We start from the raw sequence: 25,679 nt of genomic DNA on the forward strand, positions 1-25,679 counted from the left end.
CATTAAGATAATTATAAATACACATGTAAACATATACATATTTCTATCCTCTGTTGCAATTTTAATATACATAGTTAATTATGTAAACATTACAATACTTATAAAGATTAATGTATAGTCTAAAATAATGACGACCGACTGTTGGTTACTCAATTCAAATTTCTTCTTTGATTTTGAATGCAAAAATATAATGCCATATATCATATATTTGACTGACTCTGTTACAGATTTCCTCATGTTCGTCACATATTCTGTGCAAATTTGTAGTACATGCATATATGTTGATATGTAAATTTTACATTGATTATAGCTTGAAAACAAATACTTGTGTTGTATCTAGCTTGTGGTGTAAAGTGTTCTGCCTGTGCATGGCTCTTATTCGAATTCGATAACAGCACAAATATGTACACAAACTATGGTCTGCGCTAATCATACCGTTGATAAATGTAGTATTTTATTCTTCCATAGTTTGTATGTTATAATTATAAGGCGATCATTATACAACCCTTTACTTTTTATCTGGTACAGGTTTACACACGTTTGTTATAAATTATGCAATTACATGTGATATCAATGAATAAACTCCATTGATTCTATGTCAATTTTATTTGGGAAACCTTATTTATGATAAAAGTGTGTCTTAAATATAAAAACCCAATGCAATCAACAGTAATTTGAATGCTATCCAAATTTCAATGTATCCGAATACTAGTACAGTTTACCAAACATCGTTGATCATGTGTGTGTGATCTCGTTTGAAATATTTTTTGCGATAAAGTAATTTAATAGCATAAAACTTACAAAAACGATTATTGGAAACTTTTAGTAATTAAACTGGAGAAAAAAGTATTTCGAAACTGTTACCATGGCAACCAAACACAATAAATTTCATAATTAGAAGAATTTATGTCATGTGAAAAAGTGTTTTTTTTTAATATTTAATCATGCGTTATGATCTGAATTAAAATTGCTGTAACAAAGGTGAAAAATGTGGTTTTTGCAAACATGATTGACTAAACCATATAAATACCCCACCCACCTTTAAATTGGAATTATTCAACAATGTTGTGTCCGTTTAAAATGAAAATAGCATCAATGAAAAGAGTATTGATGCCCGTACACTTAACAGCTATAAAATTGAAATAATTTATAAAATTACAATCAACAGAAATGAAAGTTTGCACTCACTTTCAATTTGTATGACTTTTTTCGCCTTTCTGTCGAAAAATATTGCAGAAAGTGACATATTTTGTATGAAAAAACAACATTTTTTCCATTATGTATTCAAGAAAAAAAGAATCTACTTAAATTTCAGAAAATTCAGGCAAAAAAGCAGATAATTGGATGTTTTACCATTTTTGGCGGCCATCTTGGATTACAAAAAAAACGTACCATCACGCGGCTCGTCCACCCAAAATTTTCTGACACTTCAGACATTTACCTACAAAATGATATATAAATCAGCTTTCACTCTTTTTTGCACACGGGAGGTGCCCAGGAACTGTACTATTTGCAAAAAGCGGCTATTCATGTCACGAACTTTTAATACAAAATGTAGTTATTTTAACTACTAATTTATACGCTACAGCAAACAGTGTCATTTATTAAACATTTTAATTAAATATGATGTGAAATGTGTTTCACAATACGACACTTATTTTGCATTGGCTTTAAATCAAAATGTTTACAATACAATGACTTCTCTCAACTGCTGTTAATTAGTCAACACCAGCGACATATTGTTGCGATTGTGATTTTTTTCTTGACGTCAATTTATGTACTTGTTATTCTGTTTATTACCTGATCGATGTCACAATGAAAAGAAAGTGCAAAATTTTCTTCATTATTCTCAATTAGAAAAGTCGTAAACATGTAGCGTAACTTATTTAAATGTATAAATAAAAATATGTGTCATGATTCTAAAAATAACAATACCCCCATTTAACTTGATTTTAATATGTTCTGCCTTCGTTTCTATTTCACTCTTGCTTCCATTTTACTCTTTATTCGGCATATGAAAATGAAAAGCTTATTCAGGCATAATAAAAACCATATATAATCCAGTAATGCAGTCGTTTTATACGTGCATCGAAGGAATCGTATGCTATGTAAATGTTCTTCCACTCTCCTTAATTTATGATATGACCCATATTGGTGATTAAGATCATCCTTAAACCGAAACCTCAGTAACATCCACCTGTGTACACGTAGGATGAAATAAGAACACATTGTTGGTATAAATGATAGATACCCTACGTCTAGCGTGAATATTGCCTAGCGATAAGTCCCGTGGAATTTGTTTTTGCCAGCGTGGGCAATCAGCGTGATCTGAATGTGTTTCCATCATGATAGAGCGCGTTTATAGTGTGTGAGTACTACGCGCGTTATCGTGAAATCGATCTCACGGTGAACCACCGCGACCAAGGTGCAACATCGCGACCTCGGTGGTTCGCGGTGAAAATACAGGTAAATGTGAATTAACAACATTTCGATATTGCAGACCAGCGCTTTAAAAAGTTGGAAATCCTGTCTTCCAGGCCGTAAATTGTTGACGTCCTACCATAAAGTTGGAAGTCCAACTTATATTTCAGTATTTTAACATATGTGTTGATAACTGGATACTTACATGTTCCATATTACCGATATGAAGACTATGAGTTTAAGAATTTCATAAACGTTCTGTACCGTAATTGATGTTACTTTTTGTTTAATGCCATACGTCTCTGAATAGTTTCTAAGTTCTTTTTTGTTTTTCTTCTAAAGACAAATTACATTGGAGAATAATTTACATTAATAGCTACACATCGAAAGTGTGCATCGAACCTAGCCACAGAGTGTGTCTTTTTAAACAAAACATGCACATATATACTGAGAGCTACTTGATTATCAAACAAACGTGTCTGTATTTTATTTTTGGTTGGTCAATATAACTCTGCCCACTGTTTATTACCTCATTTGCTAGTTTTGCTGAGTAAATTGCGTAGAAGGAATTGTCATATATTACATAAGAGTGTCTTTTGATGTTGATTAGCGTATAGTGCTAGCAATAAGGAAATTGCACTTTGGGGTCGTATTCCAGAAGCGAGTTAAATTTAATTCTTATCCTTAAATTGGGAAATTTTTCCTTAAGTGTTTCATTTCATATTGCAATAGATTGGCATCAAGATATACATTTAAATAACATCATTATGCCAATGTTATTTTAGGAATACCAAACAAACATGTATTTCCTTATTTAGTAAAGGAATACAAAACATTGTTATTTTGAACTTAAGTGAAATTATTTAAGAAATAACTTAAGATGTTTCTGGAATACCACTCCTGATAATTTATCATCTAAGCGTCTATTATGTATACTTGTAAGTTGGCATCTGTTATGTATAACAGCCTTAAGGAGAATGTTTGTTTGACCTACAAGCCATTCTTTTTGTCTGAAACGCAATAACATATTCACATAATGTACGCATATTTGCACGCCAGTATCATTTTAGCATCTGTTACAAACCACATTGTTTGTCTGAAACTTAATAACATATGCGCCTGCATAGTTGCCTTTTCTAAGGAATACATTAGTCACGTTGTTTGTCTTAAACGTAATATCACATGCGCATATTTCGTTTTCTTATGTCTACATGTTTGTTTGTTTTCATGTTTAACGAAATATTTTAATCAAAAAATTTAATTTCATTTTTACTATTTTAATGCAAGTAGTCATTTACTGCAAGTATGACTGGTGTCATGAAATATTTTTTAATAATTTTCCAAAATTCAATAATTTTATTACAATATAAATTAATTTAATGTTTTATTTAAATTCAAAATTCGAATATTTTCTTTGTATCATATAAAATTTATTAAGAACTTCTAAAATTTGATTATTCTATTTATTCAAAAAGATATATTAATAATTTCCTAAATAGAATTATTATATTTATACATAATAATGTCCAATGAATTCATTAATAATTTGCAAAAGTGAAATATTATTTAAACTCAATACTGTCTAACACATTTGTTTATAATGTCCGAAATGTCATTATTATATTATATTTTTATATTTTTATATAATAAAGTCCGATAATATTCATTACGTAATCATCCGCCATTTTACGTAAGTGCATGTACAAAGTGAATTCTGCGATGGGGCATTTAACATGCTTGCATCAAGTAACAGGTTGTGAGAGCATCGAGAACATATTTATTAATAGCGACCAATCAACGAATGAACTTTAATTTAGATTTAACAGAAATTAAAACATCTCAATGTTCTTTGTGCTACAAAGTTGTCAGAATCAACAATAAATACATGCACATGAGTATCATTTATATGAAGCTGGAATGTGTTCATGTAGTTCAACTTTTCAATTCGGGTGTGTGTTTCGGATTACAAATTGAATTATGCTCATTTTAGAATTCAACAAAACACGGACCGACACCGCTAGATTGTGTATGCGTCATCTAGCAAGATCATAGTTTGATAGGACGTGTTTGTTCAAGACGCAGATGAGAACTTATATTAATTTATATAAGGGCCTAGTTTAAATTGTAAAGGCCCAGTTTAAATTGGTGGTCTTTAATAAAACCGTAACAATCTTGCGTCTGAAGCACCGGTGGTTAGCATGTGGCTATGATATTAATTAGTAAAAATATCATCATTTTGAATAAAACATAATCAATATATAACAACAAAAAAACAACTTCTCTGAAAAAAATCACTGTCAAATATAACACGATACACTACTCGCGTGACCTACTCGTCAACGATCTGACCCGATTAATGAATGAAATCTTCAGGAGTAAAGACACACCTTCGCATTGGACCAATGAAATCACTTGTGTGTTTGAAATGTCTAGTTAAAATGTATGTAAACAAAGGCGCTGGACATTTAGTTTAGATGAATAATGTAACGGCAAGAACGGTAAGAATATTTTTTCATACGCTTTATTGAATTCTGGTACCTAAGTAAGTGAGCTTTGCAATGAAAATGCTCTTTACTCAGTGAAGATTTCAGTCTTCGTTCGGGTTAATAGTTAATAAAAACATCATTTCGATATATATATATATATATATATATATAAATATATATATATATATATATATATATATATATATATATATATATATATATATATATATATATATATATATATATATATATATATATATAGAAATGATGTTTTTATAAACTAATGATGTCTTTGGTAATTAATATCAAAGCCACGCGCTAGCAACTTGCGGTCTGAAGACGCAACTCAATGACAGATTTGAAATGAATGTGTGTTAATTACAATACCAACTGTGTTATATATTTCAATTAACACCACACCAATAAATAGGTCGACTCCCAAGTAAAGTTGATAATTAATTTATTTGCAGACTAGCCTTTATTTTTCAATTAACCTAAAACTATCAAAATATATCGCCTTCTTACCGAGACAATGAATGTGTGAATATTTGTTGTGAATGTAATAGGATATACCACCAGAAGCGAGAAGACGCGTGCGAACACCATCTGTTCTGGTCTGTTATGTGTAAATTAATGTTTACAAAACATTCTCAATCTTTTATTCAATAAAGTACAACGATGTAGGGTCAAATTTTCCATCCTTCTTTCGTAACACTCGTTTTGTTAGTATTTTAATACGACCCATGTACAATCAACAGACGTACACGTATGTATTGTCCTAGGTGGTAATGAAAATGTCATAGACCGGACGGACTCGTACTTCGTGAAGGAAAGAACAAACACAATATTACATTAATGATTGAAAATGATCATTTATTATAAAATGAAATAAAGGTGATCAAATAGAACAGATTCTTTCTGGATTCTTTCAAGAAACGAGCCCACATATTTTCAAAATATACTTGTATGAAATTAAGCTGATGCACTAATACGAACATTTAAAATCTATTCTCAAAAGTATAATTGATATTCATATAATCACATTTATATTCAATGCTAAACTTCTTGTTAAATTTGTAATTAACATGCAGTAAATATATGAGTGGTTCAATACTAAAAATTGCGATCCCAAAATGAACCACTTTCGCTAAAAAATATAACTACATATATAACCGTAAATTCATCACTACAATCGAAGCCGCCCACGAACAACTCCCATTGCATTTCTCTCGTAGGAATACCCGACCAAGGAAGAAACGTGTGACCGTAGCAATGCACTATATTCAATTCTTCAGAATATACGAATTACGGACCTTTTCGAAGCATGCTCGGAACATCAACCAGGAAATGTATAGAATTTAGATTTACACATGTATTGGCATGCACAACATGAATTTGGATGTGACGTTGCTATCTTTCTTGGTCGACATTCTGGGCAGTAAGAACACGCCAAAAAGAAAAACAATCTCTGATGCGTTACAACAACGAAATTAGATAAAAATGCGTTTGAATAACACTTACCACCCCAGAAAGTACACGACTCAAACACTATGGCGGGGAGGTGGTTAGTTTGGGTGTAAACTGTGACCCCACTGGATTACAACGTCATAGTCTCCACACAAAAAAGACAGCAATTGCCAAAGCCGAATTTGATTCGTCATAAGGGCCCATGTTACCCCACACGTAGGTTTAAACACTTGTAATTTAAAATAAGGTTATAACACGTATTGTGGTAACAGAAAATTAATAATTAAGAAGGCCTACCATGACATACAAAATTATATGTGCACACAATTTTATTTATGTATTGTCCTAGGTGGTAATAAAAAGGTCATTGACTGGACGGACTCGTATGTCGTGAAGGAAAGAAAAATACAATTTTGTTCCCTGAAAAAGGGCATTTATTTTGTTATGCCATAATATAGATAAAAATAGACAATATTCTTTTTCAAGAATGACAGACTGTGCTGAAAAAACACGCCTAAAAGGGAACCGGAACGGGCACGCCACCTCCAACGTATTAACGTTTCATATTTGTTTATTAATCAGTATTGTACTGCATGATTACAATATAAAAAATTGAACACTCTAAACAGTTTTAGTATATTGTTCTTTATATGCCGACTCCCATATTCTTGGTCGTACCTAAACTAAAAAGTAAATCTTTTTTTTAAGTTCAATGTGAAAATATGGCACGTGAAATTAAATCCAAAGCGATTTCCTACATCAAAATTTCTTATCGAGACTTCATTTTATGGAAGTTATTTAAATGTACGTAATCGAAACGCCTCATGTATATGCTTAATTTAATGTTATGCATAACATTGTTTTAGTGCAATAAGTCAATCAATATTTTTCACAAATTTGTGTAATTTTTTATAGAAACACTATATACAGCAAAAATACCAAGAAAAAGGCCGATAAACCGTTTACTTTTTGAAATAAAAATAAAAATGCAACATGCATCATTCATATTTTCAGCAGTAAATCACCCTATTTAGCCATAACGTTGTTTTAATTAAAAAAAAGTAGGATGTGCATAAAAATGTCAACATATTTAACAATAAACATAGCTTCTTTGCTATATTAAATCAAATTACGTTAGAAAAGAAATAAAACGCGACGCAAAAAGTATGCGATGTAGGCAGGATATGAACCTGCGCGGTAAGATCCCAAAAGATTTGTAGTCCATTACCTTAACAACTCGGCCACGACAACTTCACGTTTGTGTATGCTTATATTAAATATCTATAAGTAAACAGGTAAAAAGACTCATCGATCTTTGAAGAAATTGCAAAATCGTAATTTTTTAGTAATATTTGGATCAAAGTAAATACTTATTGTGAAAATAATGTATTCTAAAGGAATTACGTAAACATATATCAAAATTCGAAGTCTAAAAAAAATGCATTTCTCGGAAATAACCGATTATTGAAGATCGGCAATGATCGTAAAAGAAATCGCGGCAAATCAATAGGGGTGCGCTACTTTAATGCAGAAGCAATTGAAACAAAACCTTCAGCATGAACGCTAACTTTACTCACGCTCGATATAAGACAAATGTCAAATGATTCTGTAGTGGGTAAACACATGGGAAAGAGTGCAACATTTGGCGAATGTAAAGTTTATAAAAAGTCAATACACTTCAATTCCGTATTATCTATAACGCTTCGAACGGGCGTTGAGATAGGTCAGTAATTATGTTGACACCTTCATGCGGGGACGGCGTGCATTCGGCAGTGCGAGCGGCTCCTTTCGGTTGATAAGATTGTCAGCACCAGAGCGTTTGTACTTAAAGGCTATGTAATCGTATTTATAAGCTAGTACCACATTGAATTATGTGCAATAGTAGTTTTAGATATAATAAGTATTGTCGTTCCTTACCCTGTTGTTCGTTTTGATAAAAATATATATTTGTTCGAAATTGACTGTTAAAGGGGCCTTTTCACAGATTTTGGCATGTTTGGAAGTTTTTCATTAAATGCTTTATATTGATAAATGTAAACATTGGATCTTAAAAGCTCCAGTAACAAATCAAGAATAAAATTTAAAAAAAAAACAGAGTAAACCTCAGCAGGGCTCGAACCACTGACCACAGGAGTCCTGGAGTAAAAAGTCCACCGCGTAGACCTCTCAGCCATTCTGCCTGATAGAACGACAGATGTATTTTATACTCTATATTATTAGTCCTCGTAGTTTCGCAAAATATAGCGACAACAACAGAACTCTCCATATTATTAATTCGTTTTGCGTTGCAACGCTTGATAATTTTCAGGTTTTTAAATCGTCAAAAGATGCATATAATAGCTATTTTAAAGCATGGTTAATGTCCAGTATAACTGTTTTCTCACAAATAAATAGCATAACGAAAACGAAAATTTGCGAATCTGATGCAACTTTTTTTCAATTTTGTCAATTTACACAAACGTGAAACAAAGTCCGTGATAATTACTAGTTTGATAATTTAATTAGATTTTTCCACCATATTGATCAATTTATTATAAATAATAAGCATGGGCGCGACGATTCACGAAACTATTTTAATTGAATCAAAAAAGAATGTTCAACAAACCACCACAACATATCTGTTTGAAGAACGCGAGTATAAATATTTCATATATGTACAAATGATTCGTGAGTGACCGGTTGGCTTATATGTTTTTATTTCCATTATTTTTGTGTATGTCTGTTCGTTACCAATAGGTATATTAGATACATGATATATATATAAAGCATAATAATGCGAAAAACGCCACAAAATCTAGTGCAACACCCTGTTATTGTTATGTTTGCAAAACAGCAAAAAACTGCACAGAAAAGTCATTCGCTGTATTGCATCTCATTGAAGAAACTCTTTATATTGATAAAATATGTTACAATAACACAAAATGGGCAAGAAAAATTATACATTTAATACGAATTTCATAAAATGCAGCAAAGACAAATAAGCGTTCAGAGACGATTGTGACGGACATATTTTCATACAATAACCGAAGCATTCGTCTTTTTATTAGGACCAGAGTTAGTGTTCGTGTGTCGTTTGAATATATATAATTGAATGAATTAAAAATGAACCGTTAAACTAAGTTTAGATTCACATCGTACATACATGAGATACATGCTGGCAAATTCGACTGTGCAGCCGTTTTCGATTTCAGAATTAAATATCTGGCTTATTTCGCGTTGTTCTTCTTAACTTTTAATTTACTTAATATTGAACTATATATATATATATATATATATATATATATATATATATATATATATATATATATATATATACACATGTATATATAATAAGTTGTTTACACATAAATTCATTTATATTTGACAAAATCGTATAATCTCGCTTTAAGATATATCTTGTTTAGGTTGCACGCCTTCAGTGGCTACCATTTCCCGCATGGCTGTGGCATGGAGCGTTCCACACTTCACGTACGTTGGAATGGACGTGTCGCTTAATAACAAGAGAGAGTTTTCTTTGCTCACAAGAATGTCATACACGCTAAATGCATTTGCCAAGTTCTATATGGAGGTAAATAAAACAACATGTATATCCGTCAATGCCATGCCTTCTTTCAGACTGATAACTCGCATATATATGTGATGTATTATTTTAATAAAGGTCATTGTATTTTTAAATAACATTTGTAAATTATTTGATTTGTCAACTATATATGTAACGTATTATTGTATTTAAGGGCAGTGTCTTTTAGGATAATACTGGTAAATAATTTTATTTGTCAACTCTGTGTGTAATGTATTTTTGTATTTAAGGTTATTGTCTTTTATAATAAAACTGGTATATAATTTGATTTGTAAACTCTATATGTATGCATCTACTACATATTTTAAATTGAATCTTCGGAATGAGCAATGGCCATGAAACTAACTTGCGTTTAACTTTCAAATATGCGCGTTGATGCGAGGCATTTTAAAGTTAACATTTTACCGTAAACAATACAGTCGATCACGTGAAAACTTAAATGTCTTTTGAGTCCTTACAGTGTAGCCCTTTCCCAAAAACACTTTCATCGATGAAACCGACATTGGATTTCATCGCGAAATGTTACTAAATGAACTTGAACATGTTGGTGTTCCTGATCAAACGTATGTGGCTAATGTTACAAATTATGCCATTTGTATTGCATAACATATAGCTTTGCACTTACCCAGTGACACGTTTTGATAGAATTTTCATAGTGTCCTTAAATGCAGCCATCAATACTTCCCAGTGCATACTTTTCCGATAACGCTCTTGTTAACAATTACACAGACGAAGTTATTGCGTATCCTTCTGGATTTGGATTGCTGAAATGTTTGTCTAATCCATGTCTCAATAATACAGATAAACGTCACCATGGTATTGAAATCTGGGTTGTGTGTTTACACTATAATTTAAGGTCTCATGTGTAACATGTTTGTCTATTATCATGAAAATATCGTTTTAAACCATGTGTTCGATACAATTCATTTATAATCTTCACGATTTTTTTTATCAAATGCGAATATGGTGCCAAATATTTTCCGTTTCCTTCTTCTCTCCTATGAGGCGTTGCATGTTTTTCATTATTTATGTGTGTTTATTGTAATGGAATGTGAACAAGAGCTGTCTTTATCGGAAGACATATGCCCCCGAACCATGCTTTTCGAAACCTTAACGCAGATTTTGAAACTTAACGCGGACCTTAGGTTCAAGGTCAAGGTCAAAGGGGTCAAATTTTGAGTGCGTATGGAAAGGCCATGTCCATATACACACATGCATACCGAAATGAAGGTTACATCTGAATGGACATATAAGTTATGAGCATTTTTCGAAACCTAAACGCAAAAGTGTAACGGACGGACAGACGGACGGACAGATTGACGGACAGTGTGGCTGCTATATGCCACCCTACCGGGGGCATAAAAACTGGTCATTTAATGGTAGTTTTATGAACTTTTGGTTCTGGTCGTTCTCGGTCTTTTTGCAAATCCATAAACATAGATAATAAGAGCGTTTTCTAAATTTCGTCTACAAAAAGTCGTCTCGGATTAGCCGAACTAATCGTGAATGTTGATTGTTCAAATCTCGTATTGGCCGCGTTTTTAAGTGTTTGCCGCATAATTTTACCGTATTGTTCAAGTTTTTTTCGTTTTTCTTTAATTATTTGCAAGATTTATGGCTTATCTGGCTTGATAATTGGCGATATTTTCCTTCTTTTCTTTTTAACAAAACGCGCACATTCGATTGGTTACATATTACGAATTAACCAAACAGCTATTACGTATCAATAAAATATAGTTAATGTTTAAGGATATATATAGCCTGGACTTGCTGCGAAAAAACGTCTTTTTCCCGTTACTGAATTCGGCGAATGTCCTCGTTGTTTAAATTATAAGCCTAAGAACTGAACTTATAATGTTCTGTATGAAAAAAAACGTAAAATGTAAAAAAAAAATAATAATTTACAAATAATATATTTGTATTTTCGATATTCAGGTGTTTGATGCGTTCGGCTGGACAGACATTGCAAACATCTACGACCCAGATGAGTATCTGTCAAATCTTATTGGCACCAGTTTTCAGGTTTGTACACGTAATTTGTCATCAATAGCAAATTGCCTGACAAGACATTAAGAGATAATCCATTTTAAAAATACTGATATCTTAATAAAATGTGTTTTTTCCGAAGAATCTAAGAACATTGATTGCATTTAAAGGAGTATGCTATGTTTCAACATTCACTACTGATACTTGATCAACATAATCCCTGATTGATCACGTAGTTATTTGTTTATTATTGTACTCTCTGTGTGTGGTTCAATATACAAACACGTTGCAAGTTTATAAAGCAAACACTTTTTTATGACAAGAAGAAAAGTTTTCATGAACGATATAGTTTAAGCGGATGATGTTTGGGTAATATGTTTCATTAAATATCTTACCATCGCTTATAACATAAATAATTATTTCGTTAAACAGACATTTTCCATGGTTAATAATATAAACTGAACGCCGTGGGTTTAAAATTCAGTTTCCCGCCGATTAATGAACTGGTTAACCAATAATTACTCTTCCTATAAATCGTTTTCATTTCAAAATAGATAATGGACATACCAAACACACGAGGATTGTATTTTTGACTGAAGTTCCATGAAATAGTTTATAAGCTATAGTATTTCAAGTAAAGTGGTCAATTTTAATGGGCGATAGATTGAATTGGCCGCGAATTCAACGATTCGGAATATTAGTTGTATGACTTATGTAGAGTGTTCGGTCTATATAATATTCATTAACGGAATAAGATAAAGTATTGGCAGATATAATATAATATTATAAGCATAAGCTGGGCAGAGACTGTGAACATGTTTTATAATATAAACATCATTGGTATCGATTGTTGTTGTTTTTTAACTTTCGGTACTGTTGCTCATTAAGAGATTTGTTCTTCAACATAAACTTTGCTGTCAAGAATGGCATAAAGTAATTTTTCTTCATTATTGAATAATTTACATCCGTTATGTAATATATATGTCGAAAAAGTTGAGTCCTTAATTAAATGCAGGATGATTAATCTAATTTTATTTTATTCTAACAGGCTTCGTTCCAAGCACTAGCGATTCATATCCATTCGTCAGAAATCCATCTGCGCCAAAAAACTGAAGACATTCAATCCGAGATCTTGCGAGTAATTAGAAAAGCCAGCTCTGTTTCGCGAGGTAAGAAAACTCAGGACTTTAATGTTAAGACAATTTTCATGCTAATTAAACGGTTTTGTAACCTACATTATATTGCCATAACGCGCATGCTCTTCAAATATACCAAATTTCTCTTTATCAAGTTTCGTTCGTTTATTTCTCGTTTTATAACTATCGGACAATTAATTAAACAATTATGTTAGAATGCGGCAGGAGAGTTTTGGTAACCCGCTTAACTACAGGTGATACAATTAAGCTCACCAGCTAAAAATATTTTCCCACAATCAGTAAGCAATACAATATCTTTCCCTAGTGGGGTAACATATCCTCATAATATATAATATGAACCAGAGATGAATCTGGGACAATATGATTAAATATATCACAACATTATCAATCGAATTAAAATATGTTATCGAGTTTAATCGATACAATATAAGTAATCTTGTTTTGGTAAGAGTTAAACCTTTTTTAAAGTATAAAAAAGAAAAAAAATGGAGTTACGCGCGGCGATTTCGATATTTTTTATATAATTAATAGGGCTGTGTGTTCCTGGACACCAGTGTTCGAGCTACTATGTGTAATGATTCACTTAGGCATGTTTTATAATACTATCAAAACAAGGTAACGCAATCAGCTGACTGTTTTTCTCGCGAATAAGTTTTCAACAATCCAGGAAAGGTATTGCATTACACTATAACGGTTTTCCTAGAATAGTCTGTGCAGAAGCTGTTTATGTAGAGTTTGTTTTTGAGTTTGAGATAAGCTCCCGTTCCGTTGTGGGTTTTTTTTGCCTGCAGCATGATAGTTACTGACTGATCGCCTTTTTCGAAGAACTATGTAGGCTACAGTTCTGATATCAAACTGTTTGCTCACTTTAGATGTTTTGCAGCTCGTCTTATGTTTATTCGCGAAGCGGACACCTCGTATTGCGCTTGATTCTAAGTATTTCTACAATAAATTATGTGTGCACACAGATTCCTGGTTTCCCACTAGTCAATTAGGAAATAAAAGAGTACTGCGACATTTCAGATTTAGGATTTGTTATTTCAAAACCTAAGCAGTTTCTGAGGGTGTGTTGATAATCCAGACTTTATACGGTGGGTATAACATGAGATGTAACGCAATTTGCCCTGCTTGAATTGAATAAGCACTGGGCGATGTAAATACAAACGTGTTAGTTTTTTATGGATACTTTTTCTGGTTGTAACGTGACGTAAAAGCGGCGATGAACATGCTAATTGCACCTTAAAACTCCAAAAATTATCTTATATATTGCATTACTGTCGTGTACCCGCTTTTCAGGGCAGACTTACCAAGTAATGTTAACACATTTAATATAGAAAGTGACTTTTGAAGGAACATAATCATGTGCAAATTAATATAATGTGAATTCATCTGACAATAATCACCCTTAGGACTCCGCAGAATTATATTAGTGCATATCCGTATAGATCCATTGATTTTCGACAATGATGTCATTAAAATGCCGTTTTTGTTATTTTATTGAATAAGTTACTTTCGTCCATCAAGACAAACTGCAGCGGCTTTCGTTCAAGAATTCTAATCATAGCAAAAAATGGTGGGTCTTGATGGAATCAATCCAAGCTGGTTAATAAGGACTCAAATGTCTTCTAGTTCGTTCAGTCTTTCATAATGAACCGGTGCTGTGCCTGCACATTAGGCAATCAGGTAGCTCATGGGATAGTGTTTAACAAGATAGATTAAGAGTTTCAACGTCGCGCATGGCCAACATTAAATTTCAAATTAGTACACTAGTACAATTTTCTTTGTATTGTAAATGCACTCTCTCTGGTGAGCTCGAACATTTTCAATTTAATCCAAAAAGCACTTGTTTTCACAGATAAACAGTGCAATTGTGTTTAAATAATAAGTTCAACTGTTTATTTAGATACGTCTCGTGCGACCTAATTTGCATCACGGTTATGCTTTGCATGGTTATTTTTGCTGAAAAAGGGTTTAAACACAAATAGAGTAGATATCAAATTGTTTGCCTTGGACTGTTTGATGAGTTAGCTTTAACTCCATAAGCAAGCAATAGCCGTCTACAGAAAGTTTACAAAAAAACTAATGGCGGCCTTACTAAATGAAGCTATTTTAAGCGGGCTGATGGCCGTTTTTTACCCAAATAAGTTATTGTCAAAAAAAGGCCACAGGCTGTTATGAAGTGTCAATCCTAATGGTTGATCAGACGTTTCACTTTGTTTGCATTTATGACAAAATAATGCAAAATAGCATGCTTACACAGAAAAACGATGTTTACTTTGCAATTAAAAAAAATTGTATGTAATAAACCATAACTACTTCTTAACTTTTATATAAAAATAAAGACGATTATTTTATCTGGTAATAGTATCGCAATACTTAAAGGGACTTTTCAAAGATTTTGGCATGTTTAAGAGTTTGTCATTAAATGCCTTATATTGATAAATGTAATCATTGGATCTAAAACTCCAGTGAAAAACATTAATAACATTAAAGAAAGAAAAATAGGTAAAAAGGCCCCTTTAAAAAACATTATACATAGATGAGCATTCATTATTATCCAGATATGATATTTATTAAAATAGTAACATTAATGTCAAGGACTAAGATTAAATCATTGTAATTGAGATAAAGATAATATGAGGGCCATTATTAATACAGGGACGCGTATTTTGCGAGACTTAGAAAACATTAACAAGGAATCTTGGCGAGAGGTTCATGTTTTTGTTCAGATCAGATAAACTTGTCTTTGTTAAACACTTTTTGGTACTATATTTATCAAATTCTTTTCTCATTTACCTGTGTTCCCGTCGAACATAAAGAAAATAATGTCGATGAAAACAAGTCTTAATATGAAATATCTTAATGTAACAAAATAACGCCCCTATTCTGCGCGTGTAAGGCGTATTTCACAATTATACAATGCACATTTAACAGTTGCTATTTTAGTTCGTTATTCTGGAATGAAGATGGGATACAATACTTTAAAGAAACGCAATGCAGAGCATAGTTTATATCACGAAAGGTCGTTTTATTTTACATCATTGGTTGCATCATTTAATATACGTGGTTTGTTATATGATGGTAATACTGACAGTTTGATGTTGATATCGGCTTAATTATTTGATAGAGTGGTTACAAGAGCATACATCAATTCGTATGCAAATGACGATTTCTGTACGGCATCAAATAGCCGGTAGAGACTGCACTATCAATTATTCATATGTAAATTATATTTGCATATATCGCTCCATGCATATAATAAAAGCGCCAAGAGGAGATATAACGTGTCCATAGTCAAGCTTTATTTTATAGAATCTACATTTTAGTGTTCATCGTTGTGTGTCACGGGGACGTGTTTCGACAGATGGTTCTGATGGCAAGCGAGATACTGCCGCTTGGCGACTACGTCTTCATTTTCTTCTTCCAATTTTCCGGGGATTTTCCAATCGGCGAGTACCACTGGGCTAGAGGCGACTTGCTTGATCAGGTAGGTCATCATTAGAACAAAAGGTTCATAATGATAATATATTAATTTGTCTTAATAGGATACCTTTGCCTCGTACAGAAACGCTATTAACAATTTCCTCGGAAAACGAACCATGCTATTTCCAGAGATCAATAACCATTCAATATGACGAATATTTACAATAATTTAACTCAAGGATGTAAGTTTAAATAAATGAAATGAATTGCTATATGATTATGTTTGAATTATAACAAAATACATGGCATGTTATTATGAAAAATAAATTATCAGTGTTTTGTTGGTTGTATACATAATTGTTAATCTCTGGGGTCTATTCATTATCAAACACACTTTTGTCCAGACGGCGCGGAAGGCGTATGAGTCCGTGATGGTGATTCGGCCCCGTAGGCCTGTTACTGCTGAGTTCGAACACTTTGAGAAGGAAGTTAAGCGCAGATCCCCGATAGAGTATAACTATACCTGGCAAGACGGACACGAGGTTATTTGGAATGACATGTTGTTGTCATTTGTATCGCTGTTGTAGTTGTTTTTGCAAACACCCACTTATACTTTGACATTTCACCATACTTATTTTCCGAAAACTTCTGGTGTCTTCGATATTCAGTGCTTAGAAAAAAACTCCAAAACCAACACTAATATGAACAACAACAAGCACGTTTTACGTCAGGCAATACACATTTTATTTCGTGTCCCCTTGAAATTTCGAAGATGAAAAAAATTAAACGTATCATGGCAATTGTAAAAATTTCTTAATGCAAAATAATCAATATTAATAACAATAATAGTATGAAGTTAATTCAATAAGTAATTGAAAATTGTTATAAGTAGTTGAACAAAAGAATGGTAAATATGTATCTTAGTTGGATATATTTATGTATTTTATTATTCCTTTTAAATGAAAACTACCTTAGAATTTACCAAACAATCAGTCGTAATAGATATATGTGTAGTTTATACCATAAATATATATAAATATATGTCAATATTACTTAACACGAATCAAAAACACATTTTAAAGTGGATGCTAAAAAGACACGTGTGTGTGTGTGTGTGTTGTGTGTGTGTGTGTGTGTGTGTGTGTGTGTGTGTGTGTGTGTGTGTGTGTGTGTGTGTGTGTGTGTGTGTGTGTGTGTGTGTGTGTGTGTGTGTGTGTGTGTGTGTGTGTGTGTGTGTGTGTGTGTGTGTGTGTGTGTGTGTGTGTGTGTGTGTGTGTGTGTGTATGTGTGTGTGTGTGTGTGTGTGTGTGTGTGTGTGTGTGTGTGTGTGTGTGTGTGTGTGTGTGTGTGTGTGTGTGTGTGTGTGTGTGTGTGTGTGTGTGTGTGTGTGTGTGTGTGTGTGTGTGTGTGTGTGTGTGTGTGTGTGTGTGTGTGTGTGTGTGTGTGTGTGTGTGTGTGTGTGTGTGTGTGTGTGTGTGTGCGTGTGTGTGTGTGTGTGTGTGTGTGTGTGTGTGTGTGTGTGTGTGTGTGTGTGTGTGTGTGTGTGTGTGTGTGTGTGTGTGTGTGTGTGTGTGTGTGTGTGTGTGTGTGTGTGTGTGTGTGTGTGTGTGTGTGTGTGTGTGTGTGTGTGTGTGTGAGTTTGTTAAACCTACCAACCGGGGGAAATCGTATGAATACACACCAACAAACCGGGGAACACCTACCAACCGGGGAATTCCCCGGTTGGTTTTAGGCGAAAATCTCTAATCTACGTGTATGAAATACCAAACTGTCAATTTAAATTAGAAATCCAACGCCTTCCCCGATTAGCGGGTTTGTGGCATGCACAAAATATACACAAATCTTGACCATATTACAGTCGAGTGTGTATCCAGGCTTATAACAGTTCCCCGGTTGCGCTGTTTAAAAATCATACACTCGGTATTTATATCATTTAGTGAAAGTAAGTTGGAAAAATGGAGTTTCGAGCGAACAAACGCATTAAACTAAGGTAAGTTTTTTTAATTATGTTTACAATTTTTAACTACTATTAAAACGCGCTTTTATGTAAACGTTAAAGTAATACTGGAAGACGAATTCTAAAGATCGATTTATAAAAATATCATTTGATTACAAAGCTTGTTTTACGGTACATATTTCACGAATATATTTTATAAATATACGTTAAACAAAGTAGAGCTCTAGGCAGTTTTTAGCTCGACTGTATATATATATAAATATATATATAAATATATATATATATATATATATATATATATATATATATATATATATATATATATATAGTGGGGCTATCCTACTCACCCCGGCGTCGGCGTAAGCTCGAGCGTGAGCGTGAGCGTTGGAATGTTAAAGTTTGCGTACCACCTCAAATATTGTCTATGTCCCTTGACATATTGCTTTTATATTTTGCATACTTCCTAACCAACATGACCCCAATCTATAAACATGAGCAGACAACTGTAACAAGCATCTTTTAAGAATTATGGCCCCTTTTTTCCACTTAAAATATGCATATTATTGATAAATCTTTGTTAAAGTTTACGTACCACCTCAAATATGTTCTATGTCCCTTGACATATTGCTTTTATATTTTGCATACTTCTTCACCATCATGACCCCAATCTATAAACAAGAGCAGACAACTGTAACAAGCATTTTGTAAGAATTATGACCCCTTTTTTCCACTTATAATATGCATATTATTGATAAATCTTTGTTAAAGTTTGGGTACCACCTCAAATATTTTCTATGTCCCTTGACATATTGCTTTTATATTTTGCATACTTCTTTACCAACATGACCCTAATCTATTAACAAGAGCAGACAACTGTAACAATCATTTTGTAAGAATTATGGCCCCTTTTTTCACTTAGAATATGCCTATTATTGGTTATTCTATGTTAAAGTTTGCGTAGCACCTCAAATATTTTAATTGTCCCTTTACATATTGCTTTCATATTTTGCATACTTCTTGACCAACATGGCCCCAATCTATAAACAAGAGCAGACTACTGTCAACAGCATTTTGTAAGAATTATGGCCCCTTTTACCACTTCGAATATGCATATTATTAATAATTCTTTGTTAAAGTTTGCGTAGCACCTTAAAATTTTAATTGTCCCTAGACATATTGTTTTCATATTTTGCATACTTCTTGACCAACATGAACCCAATCTATAAACAAGAGCAGACAACTGTAACAAGCATTTTGTAAGAATTTTGGCCCTTTTTCCACTTAGTAACTTTGAATATTTTGTTAAATTTTGTGTTTACATCGACTTTACTTCTAAAGTATCAAGGCTATTGCTTTCAAACTTCAAATACTTTCTTACTATCATGAGGGTACTGTACCTGGTAAGTTGAATTTTACCTTGACCTTTGACCTTGAATCTGAAGGTCAAATTAATAAATTTTGATTAAATTGCCCTAACTTCTTTATTTAGGATCAGATTTGATTCATACTTTGACAAAACAACACTTACCTGATATACCACAATGGACTTCACCCAAACCATCCCACACGCCCCACCCTAGAAATCCCCCCCCCCCAAAAAAAAAAAAATGTTTTTTGTTTTTCCTCATTTTTTAAACATGTTAAAAAAAACACTTTTTTAAGACCGTCCAACCATCCCACCCAAGCTTTTGCTATCAAACTTGAAATACAATCTTATTAGTTTGTTTAATGTCTGTACAAATGTTCAATAGATTGTGGAAAACATATCTGAACTCAGAATCGTCTATAATGGACCACTTCTTTTAAACATAAGCGATCAATATGTTTCAATTATGGTCCTCTTCCAGTTAGAATATGACTATAGTACCTTGACCTTATTGAATATGAACAATTTCCCCATGATGGCTTACTTTACACTGTCAAGCACTTGAATAGTCGAGCGCGCTGTCTTCTGGCAGCTCTTGTTGTTTTTCTCATCGACATTTCCATTTTAACATTTAGTAGCCAAAAGGGTCCAAGTCCCCTTGATCTCGCAAGAACGTACTGCCAGTATTACGTTGATCCACCATGTTTTGAAGTAAAAACCGTCAATGATGTCATAGGTACAAATATTTTTGTATATGGTTATGTTTAAGGTCGTTTAGAAATTATAAAAGAACATCGTAGCCCCTTTCCATTAAAAAGAAGAAAACAAGCATGGACTATTGGGTTACTTAATACTGGGCAGAAGTATGGAAGTAGCATAAAGATTTATTGATTATTTATGAATAAAAAACTATTGGCGCCTATATCTAGCCTTCATTTATATGACCAAAATGATTATTAATATAAAATGTCTACAAATATAAATATTTCAGGCGAAGGAGTCTTTGCCACTAAGCCTTTTAAAAAGGGAGACTTTCTTCTCGAATACAAAGGGGATCTGATAACACGAGTAAAACATGCACGGTAATTAGAAAAGGAGTATGAAAAGGAGGTTCAAGTCAGCTTCATGTACTTTTTAAATACAGAGACAAATCTTGCTGGTAACTACAAATTATCTTCAATTTGCACATCAAACGTTTAAATCATGCCATTAGAAGAAGAATTATCTTTAGTTTTTTCACCATAATAATTACATATGGCATGCGCGTTATTTTAGTATAAAGCATCAGAAGTGTTTATTTAAATGTCTTATTCAGCATTGACGCTACCAACGATATATTTCATGAGGGTCGAATGATAAATGATGCCGAAAATGGAGATGCAAAACAAAATTGTGTAATGAAAATAGTTGAAGTCAACCAAACTCCCCATCTATGCACTTTCGCCGACAGAGACATTGCAATTGGCGAGGAACTCCGATATGATTATGGAGTACCAACTCTTCCATGGAGAAAGGTACATTCTATTGTAAAGATGTCATCTGTGATGGATTTATCACTGATATTTATCAAATATCACATTTTAAATTAGCTTTAAATGTCTTTTGAATTATTATTTTTATAAATATAGCCAATCAGTTTTATGATTACATTCATGTTCATTCATGAGTTATTCATTTTAAATACAGATATTCAAATATCTTTTTGCCGTGAATTGAAATGTTTGATCATTGAACGTCGTCATGCTCTACTTTAATGCGGTCTGTCTGATAATGTGTATTTGTTATTTGAATTTTCAGAAATGCACGGAGCAAAAAATGGGTATGTTTCACAGTGATTTTGTTATTACTACACATGCATTAATACAAATGCGTTGTACTTAATGGTTTCATATCTAACGAACTTTCTTACACTGACTAGATTATATGTAGTACCAATTTTTATTGTTGTTTTGAATAGGCAACCCAATGACTACTAGATCTACGGACAGATAGGAACCAGGACAAACAACATCCGTACACACGAAAGAAGTCGATGAAACGGTGTGTAATCTTTCACTATGTCGAAGCTACTAAGGCGTATTTTCTGATTTGGTTTAGTCTTCAGTGAAATGGGCATAATTTTTTGCCTTAAATTATATTGTGCCAATATTTATTCCTGGTGATCCTAATTGGTATTTGGGCTTAAGATAACACGTACGTCGATGATCATTATATTAACATGTTATAGCACACGTTATGCGAATTTTAAAAGAATAAAATATTGTTTACCAGTTGTAGTGACTTTGTACTTGTCTTTCAAAATCTTCATATACACAAAGAATTTAGAATGTGCAACTGTCAATGAAACTGGTGCGCATGTGTATTAACCACTGTAGTTTATAAACATCGACTTCATCATAATCACAAAAACGTTAATTATCGCTTATCCAAGAAGTGTAATATCATTAATTTTAAGTGTAAGACCTATGCGCTGCCAATTACTGTGTATGAAACTCTGAGACATTAGGAAATTTAACTTGCGTGTTACATATGGACATTGGTTGATATTTTATCTTAACGACAAAAAAACAATAGCGTCTACTCGATATTTTGCTATACGATACATTCTGACATGGGTAAGAAAAGATAGTTCATTTTACACCAACCACCGCACGATACATACAGGATTTACCGTGAACCACAGTCCGTTCACCAGTTCTTTTTTCTTCCAACACATTTGTCCAGAGAAGTACAATACCTTTCATTTAACCGTGCATACATTTTGTCTTATTAGTATCTGTAAAAAATATTCCTTGTATACTTTTTCGAACTTTGATAACATGTTCGGAACAACCTGGTATATGTTAAGACATGCTACGTCGGTGTATTCAGCCAATCTTTAAAAAAAGCTTGATACGTTCAAGATGAATAATCAAAGATATGTTAAATTTGAAACCTTTTTGTTGAAATTGATCATTTAAATGCAATCTTTAAAAATGTTTTATGGGTGTTTTTCAGTTTGTTATTATGTCGACAAAACAGGCTATCAATCTGTTTTCAATCTTCCCCAATGACAGTGAACGGCAAAAAATAAAACATGTGATGCAAGATAAGCAAAAGTAAATTATTTTGGACGAAGGTGAATTAAACTTGTATTATACCATCGGTTGCAAACATTTACACACTATTCTCATGTCACTTAGATTTTCTACATCATAATAAAAAGCCACATGAGTGATGATATCAATTGAAAATGCTGCTAATAAAGAATTGCGATTTCAACTGATACTAAGTAACGTGGATGTATGAATCTTACTCTATTATTGTCTCGTTGAATTGTATTGCAGAGTACCGAAACTAAAGAACATAGCGACACTGCACAAGAGTACAATTCACAAGATGCAACAGAAAATATGTTGAACAGTGAATCATCGGATATCGATGTACGAAAACTTATTACGATTTTGTGATTGCAATACAGTACACACATTTAAACATTTTATCTAAGATTAAATATAGTTCAGATTTTTTTTAAGCTCTAGTATCGAACTGTAATTAAGACATGCATTCTGGTAAGTGTTATGTTACACTTACACATTTTTTATGGATGTAGTTCACCAAAAACAAATTATGATGTTGTGATATTTTCATATTTTTATATGTAAATGTAAATAACATAAAAAACTACTGCTAAACTACTGCTACAATGTGAAGAATACAAATGAATATTTTGTCAATTTTACAAAATTTGTTTTGAATGACAGGTGTCTTACTTGCAGTTGAGTACTTAATAGTTACTTTAAAGTAAAAATTTACCAATATTTAAATTATTGCGTAAATATCGCACTAGAATTGATTAAATAGTTGTTAAATATTACAATCATTTCCTACACAGACTTTTGTGCATTTGTTTTGCGTGTAGATATTTACTTTAACTATCAATTCACATATTTGCTTTGTGTATATAATTGGTATGTTTATATGTTTTTCATATCAAAATTGCTTGATCTACAAAAATTCGCGAGGAGTTATGCATTTTTTCCCATGTTTTTATTTGAAGTTTATAATTCAACGACGATGAAAATTACTAAGATGCCAGATTGAGTTATGTTTTTTGTCTCATTTATGGTTAAAGATCAATTAATATACCCATTTCCCAGACTAAGATATTGTTAAAACAATGTATCGCGTTTGCGACTGACCTCTTTTATGCGATCTAACACAAACTATTTACTTGTTTTTTCGAATACTCTGCATATACACACACTTGAACAAGCTGTAGATTACCTAGAACAAAACATATTTGAAACATATATTTATATGTGATATGTAAATGCATGCACAAAGCTAATAATTAATCATGTTTATACACTTTGCGATATTATGCTATAATGTCGGTTGTTTTAAGTGATTAATCATTATGTTAACCATGTTATCTGCCATCTGGAATGTAATTAAGTGTTTGACATGTATGCGAAATCGATCTTGTTCGATTTGGTGCGGTATATTCAGAATTGAGTCACACTGTTATAATTTTCCTGTTGGTACATATTATTTTTAAGTTGGCACCAACAAGGGTCTAACAATTGATCCACATGTGCACTCCGCAGTAAGTATATATACTATAATGTAAGTGATTTAAAATAATATTAAACTACGTGTTTGATAAGTGTTTGCTTTGGTACATATTTAATTATTAGTGTTTTTATATAATGATAATAATGTCAAAGTCAGCGGTGATTATACGTGTATAACAACATTAATTATAACTTTTATATTGTTTTCAACAAATAATATATGGTTGACACATCGGCATAAATTTTCAGTGCTTAAAATACACGCTTTCTATTATATTTTATGCAAAAATTAGGTACATAAGTTAGTTTACATATAGGTAGTTTGAACAAAATACGTGAATTCAAATCTTGAAAAAAGGTGTTTGGTTTGCAAGGGAAAACTAAGCGATTGCCAGTGACTATTTTCCTTAAAATATAAACTGTTATTTCGACAGGTAGAATTAAATGTAAGTTCATTATTAACGTTAACCCGTTTTTGGCATTCTCTTCTCAAACAAGTGCATACATACTGTTTTTTTTAATACAGCACGTGTGTAATGGTATCACAGTTGTAGAATTGGAATTCATATATTATAACAATAAATACTGATCATTATTCAGATTGACCTACCGCCGTAGACTAAGTCACTGGCGCATCAAAATGCATTGTTATTAAGTCGTTTTGCTAGTTTACTAAACTATTTTGTTTCTCAGGCCTCGCCACATTCGTTGTGAAACGTTCATGGTTGTTTAAATGTACAGATTTTATTATTTTTGAAAATGCAATAAATGTATTTAAGACAATTTAAGTGATGTGGAAGTTGCCATGCGTGTGAATGAATTTTCTAATGTTTACCTGTTTCAGGGGATTTAATGCATGAGTTATTTTATAATGTCAGAGTAAGGACAAAGTAAATTTACACTACTCAATCTACATGCATATGGGCAGTTCTACTTTTAGGATAAAACACTTCACAGTACGTGAAAATCGTGAATATGTTTTTCTGATGGAAAAAAGGAATTAAACAAATAAGCCGCCTCCCCCTCTTCTTCATTCGGTTTGACAAATAGCGTGGCCTGAAAAAAATAACATTATTGTTTAGTTTTAAGAACGAATTGTATTTATTTGTTGATTAATTGCACCATGATTGTTATGGTATAATGCAGCATGTAGTCGGCTTATAGCTAATAAAGTCATAAATGTATTGTTTGATTTGCGTTGTGTCTCTTATGCTTATTTTGATGTGAATTATATTTGAGTAAATCAAATGAGAAATTTTTGTAGAACTTATATAAGGTCA

General features: G+C 32.5%; 2 protein-coding genes and 1 pseudogene across 3 annotated transcripts; all 3 read left to right on the plus strand.

Moving 5' to 3' along the window:
• The first annotated feature begins 9,810 nt into the window (after window positions 1-9,810).
• LOC127878590 (atrial natriuretic peptide receptor 1-like) lies at window positions 9,811-17,107 on the plus strand. The gene is made up of 5 exons (XM_052425117.1): window positions 9,811-9,942; window positions 11,890-11,976; window positions 12,989-13,109; window positions 16,424-16,584; window positions 16,925-17,107. Exons 1-5 carry the CDS (start codon window positions 9,811-9,813, stop codon window positions 17,105-17,107), a joined length of 684 nt encoding a protein of 227 aa, XP_052281077.1.
• A 551-nt stretch (window positions 17,108-17,658) lies between these two features.
• LOC127877164 (N-lysine methyltransferase KMT5A-A-like) lies at window positions 17,659-21,461 on the plus strand. Of its 2 annotated transcripts, none has more exons than XR_008048264.1 (4): window positions 17,659-18,510; window positions 20,479-20,579; window positions 20,835-21,002; window positions 21,159-21,461. XR_008048264.1 is itself a non-coding variant. In XM_052422821.1 (4 exons), the coding sequence occupies exons 1-4, from the start codon at window positions 18,476-18,478 to the stop codon at window positions 21,430-21,432; spliced, it is 501 nt and encodes a 166-aa protein (XP_052278781.1). In that variant the 5' UTR covers window positions 17,659-18,475; the 3' UTR covers window positions 21,433-21,461. The 2 variants fall into 2 exon arrangements, 1 of the variants encoding a protein (XP_052278781.1); XM_052422821.1 differs by having other exon boundaries at window positions 20,835-20,925.
• Window positions 21,462-22,454: 993 nt separating this feature from the next.
• LOC127878591 (atrial natriuretic peptide receptor 1-like) overlaps window positions 22,455-25,679 on the plus strand; it is a 31,124-nt pseudogene continuing 27,899 nt past the window's right edge.

The sequence above is a fragment of the Dreissena polymorpha genome, chromosome 4, assembly GCF_020536995.1.
Source record: "Dreissena polymorpha isolate Duluth1 chromosome 4, UMN_Dpol_1.0, whole genome shotgun sequence".
Classification (NCBI taxonomy): domain Eukaryota; kingdom Metazoa; phylum Mollusca; class Bivalvia; order Myida; family Dreissenidae; genus Dreissena; species Dreissena polymorpha.

Bases quoted from the DNA above. Each gene is read 5' to 3' on its own strand.
- LOC127878590 (XM_052425117.1), top strand. From the start codon at position 9,811: ATGGCTGTGGCATGGAGCGTTCCACACTTCACGTACGTTGGAATGGAC. The intron at 11,977-12,988 runs GTTTGTACACGT...TTATTCTAACAG, and splicing joins TTATTGGCACCAGTTTTCAG to GCTTCGTTCCAAGCACTAGC. The intron at 16,585-16,924 runs GTAGGTCATCAT...ACTTTTGTCCAG, and splicing joins GAGGCGACTTGCTTGATCAG to ACGGCGCGGAAGGCGTATGA.
- LOC127877164 (XM_052422821.1), top strand. From the start codon at position 18,476: ATGGAGTTTCGAGCGAACAAACGCATTAAACTAAG. The intron at 18,511-20,478 runs GTAAGTTTTTTT...TTTAACATTTAG, and splicing joins AACAAACGCATTAAACTAAG to TAGCCAAAAGGGTCCAAGTC. The intron at 20,926-21,158 runs GTAATTAGAAAA...TGTCTTATTCAG, and splicing joins ACACGAGTAAAACATGCACG to CATTGACGCTACCAACGATA.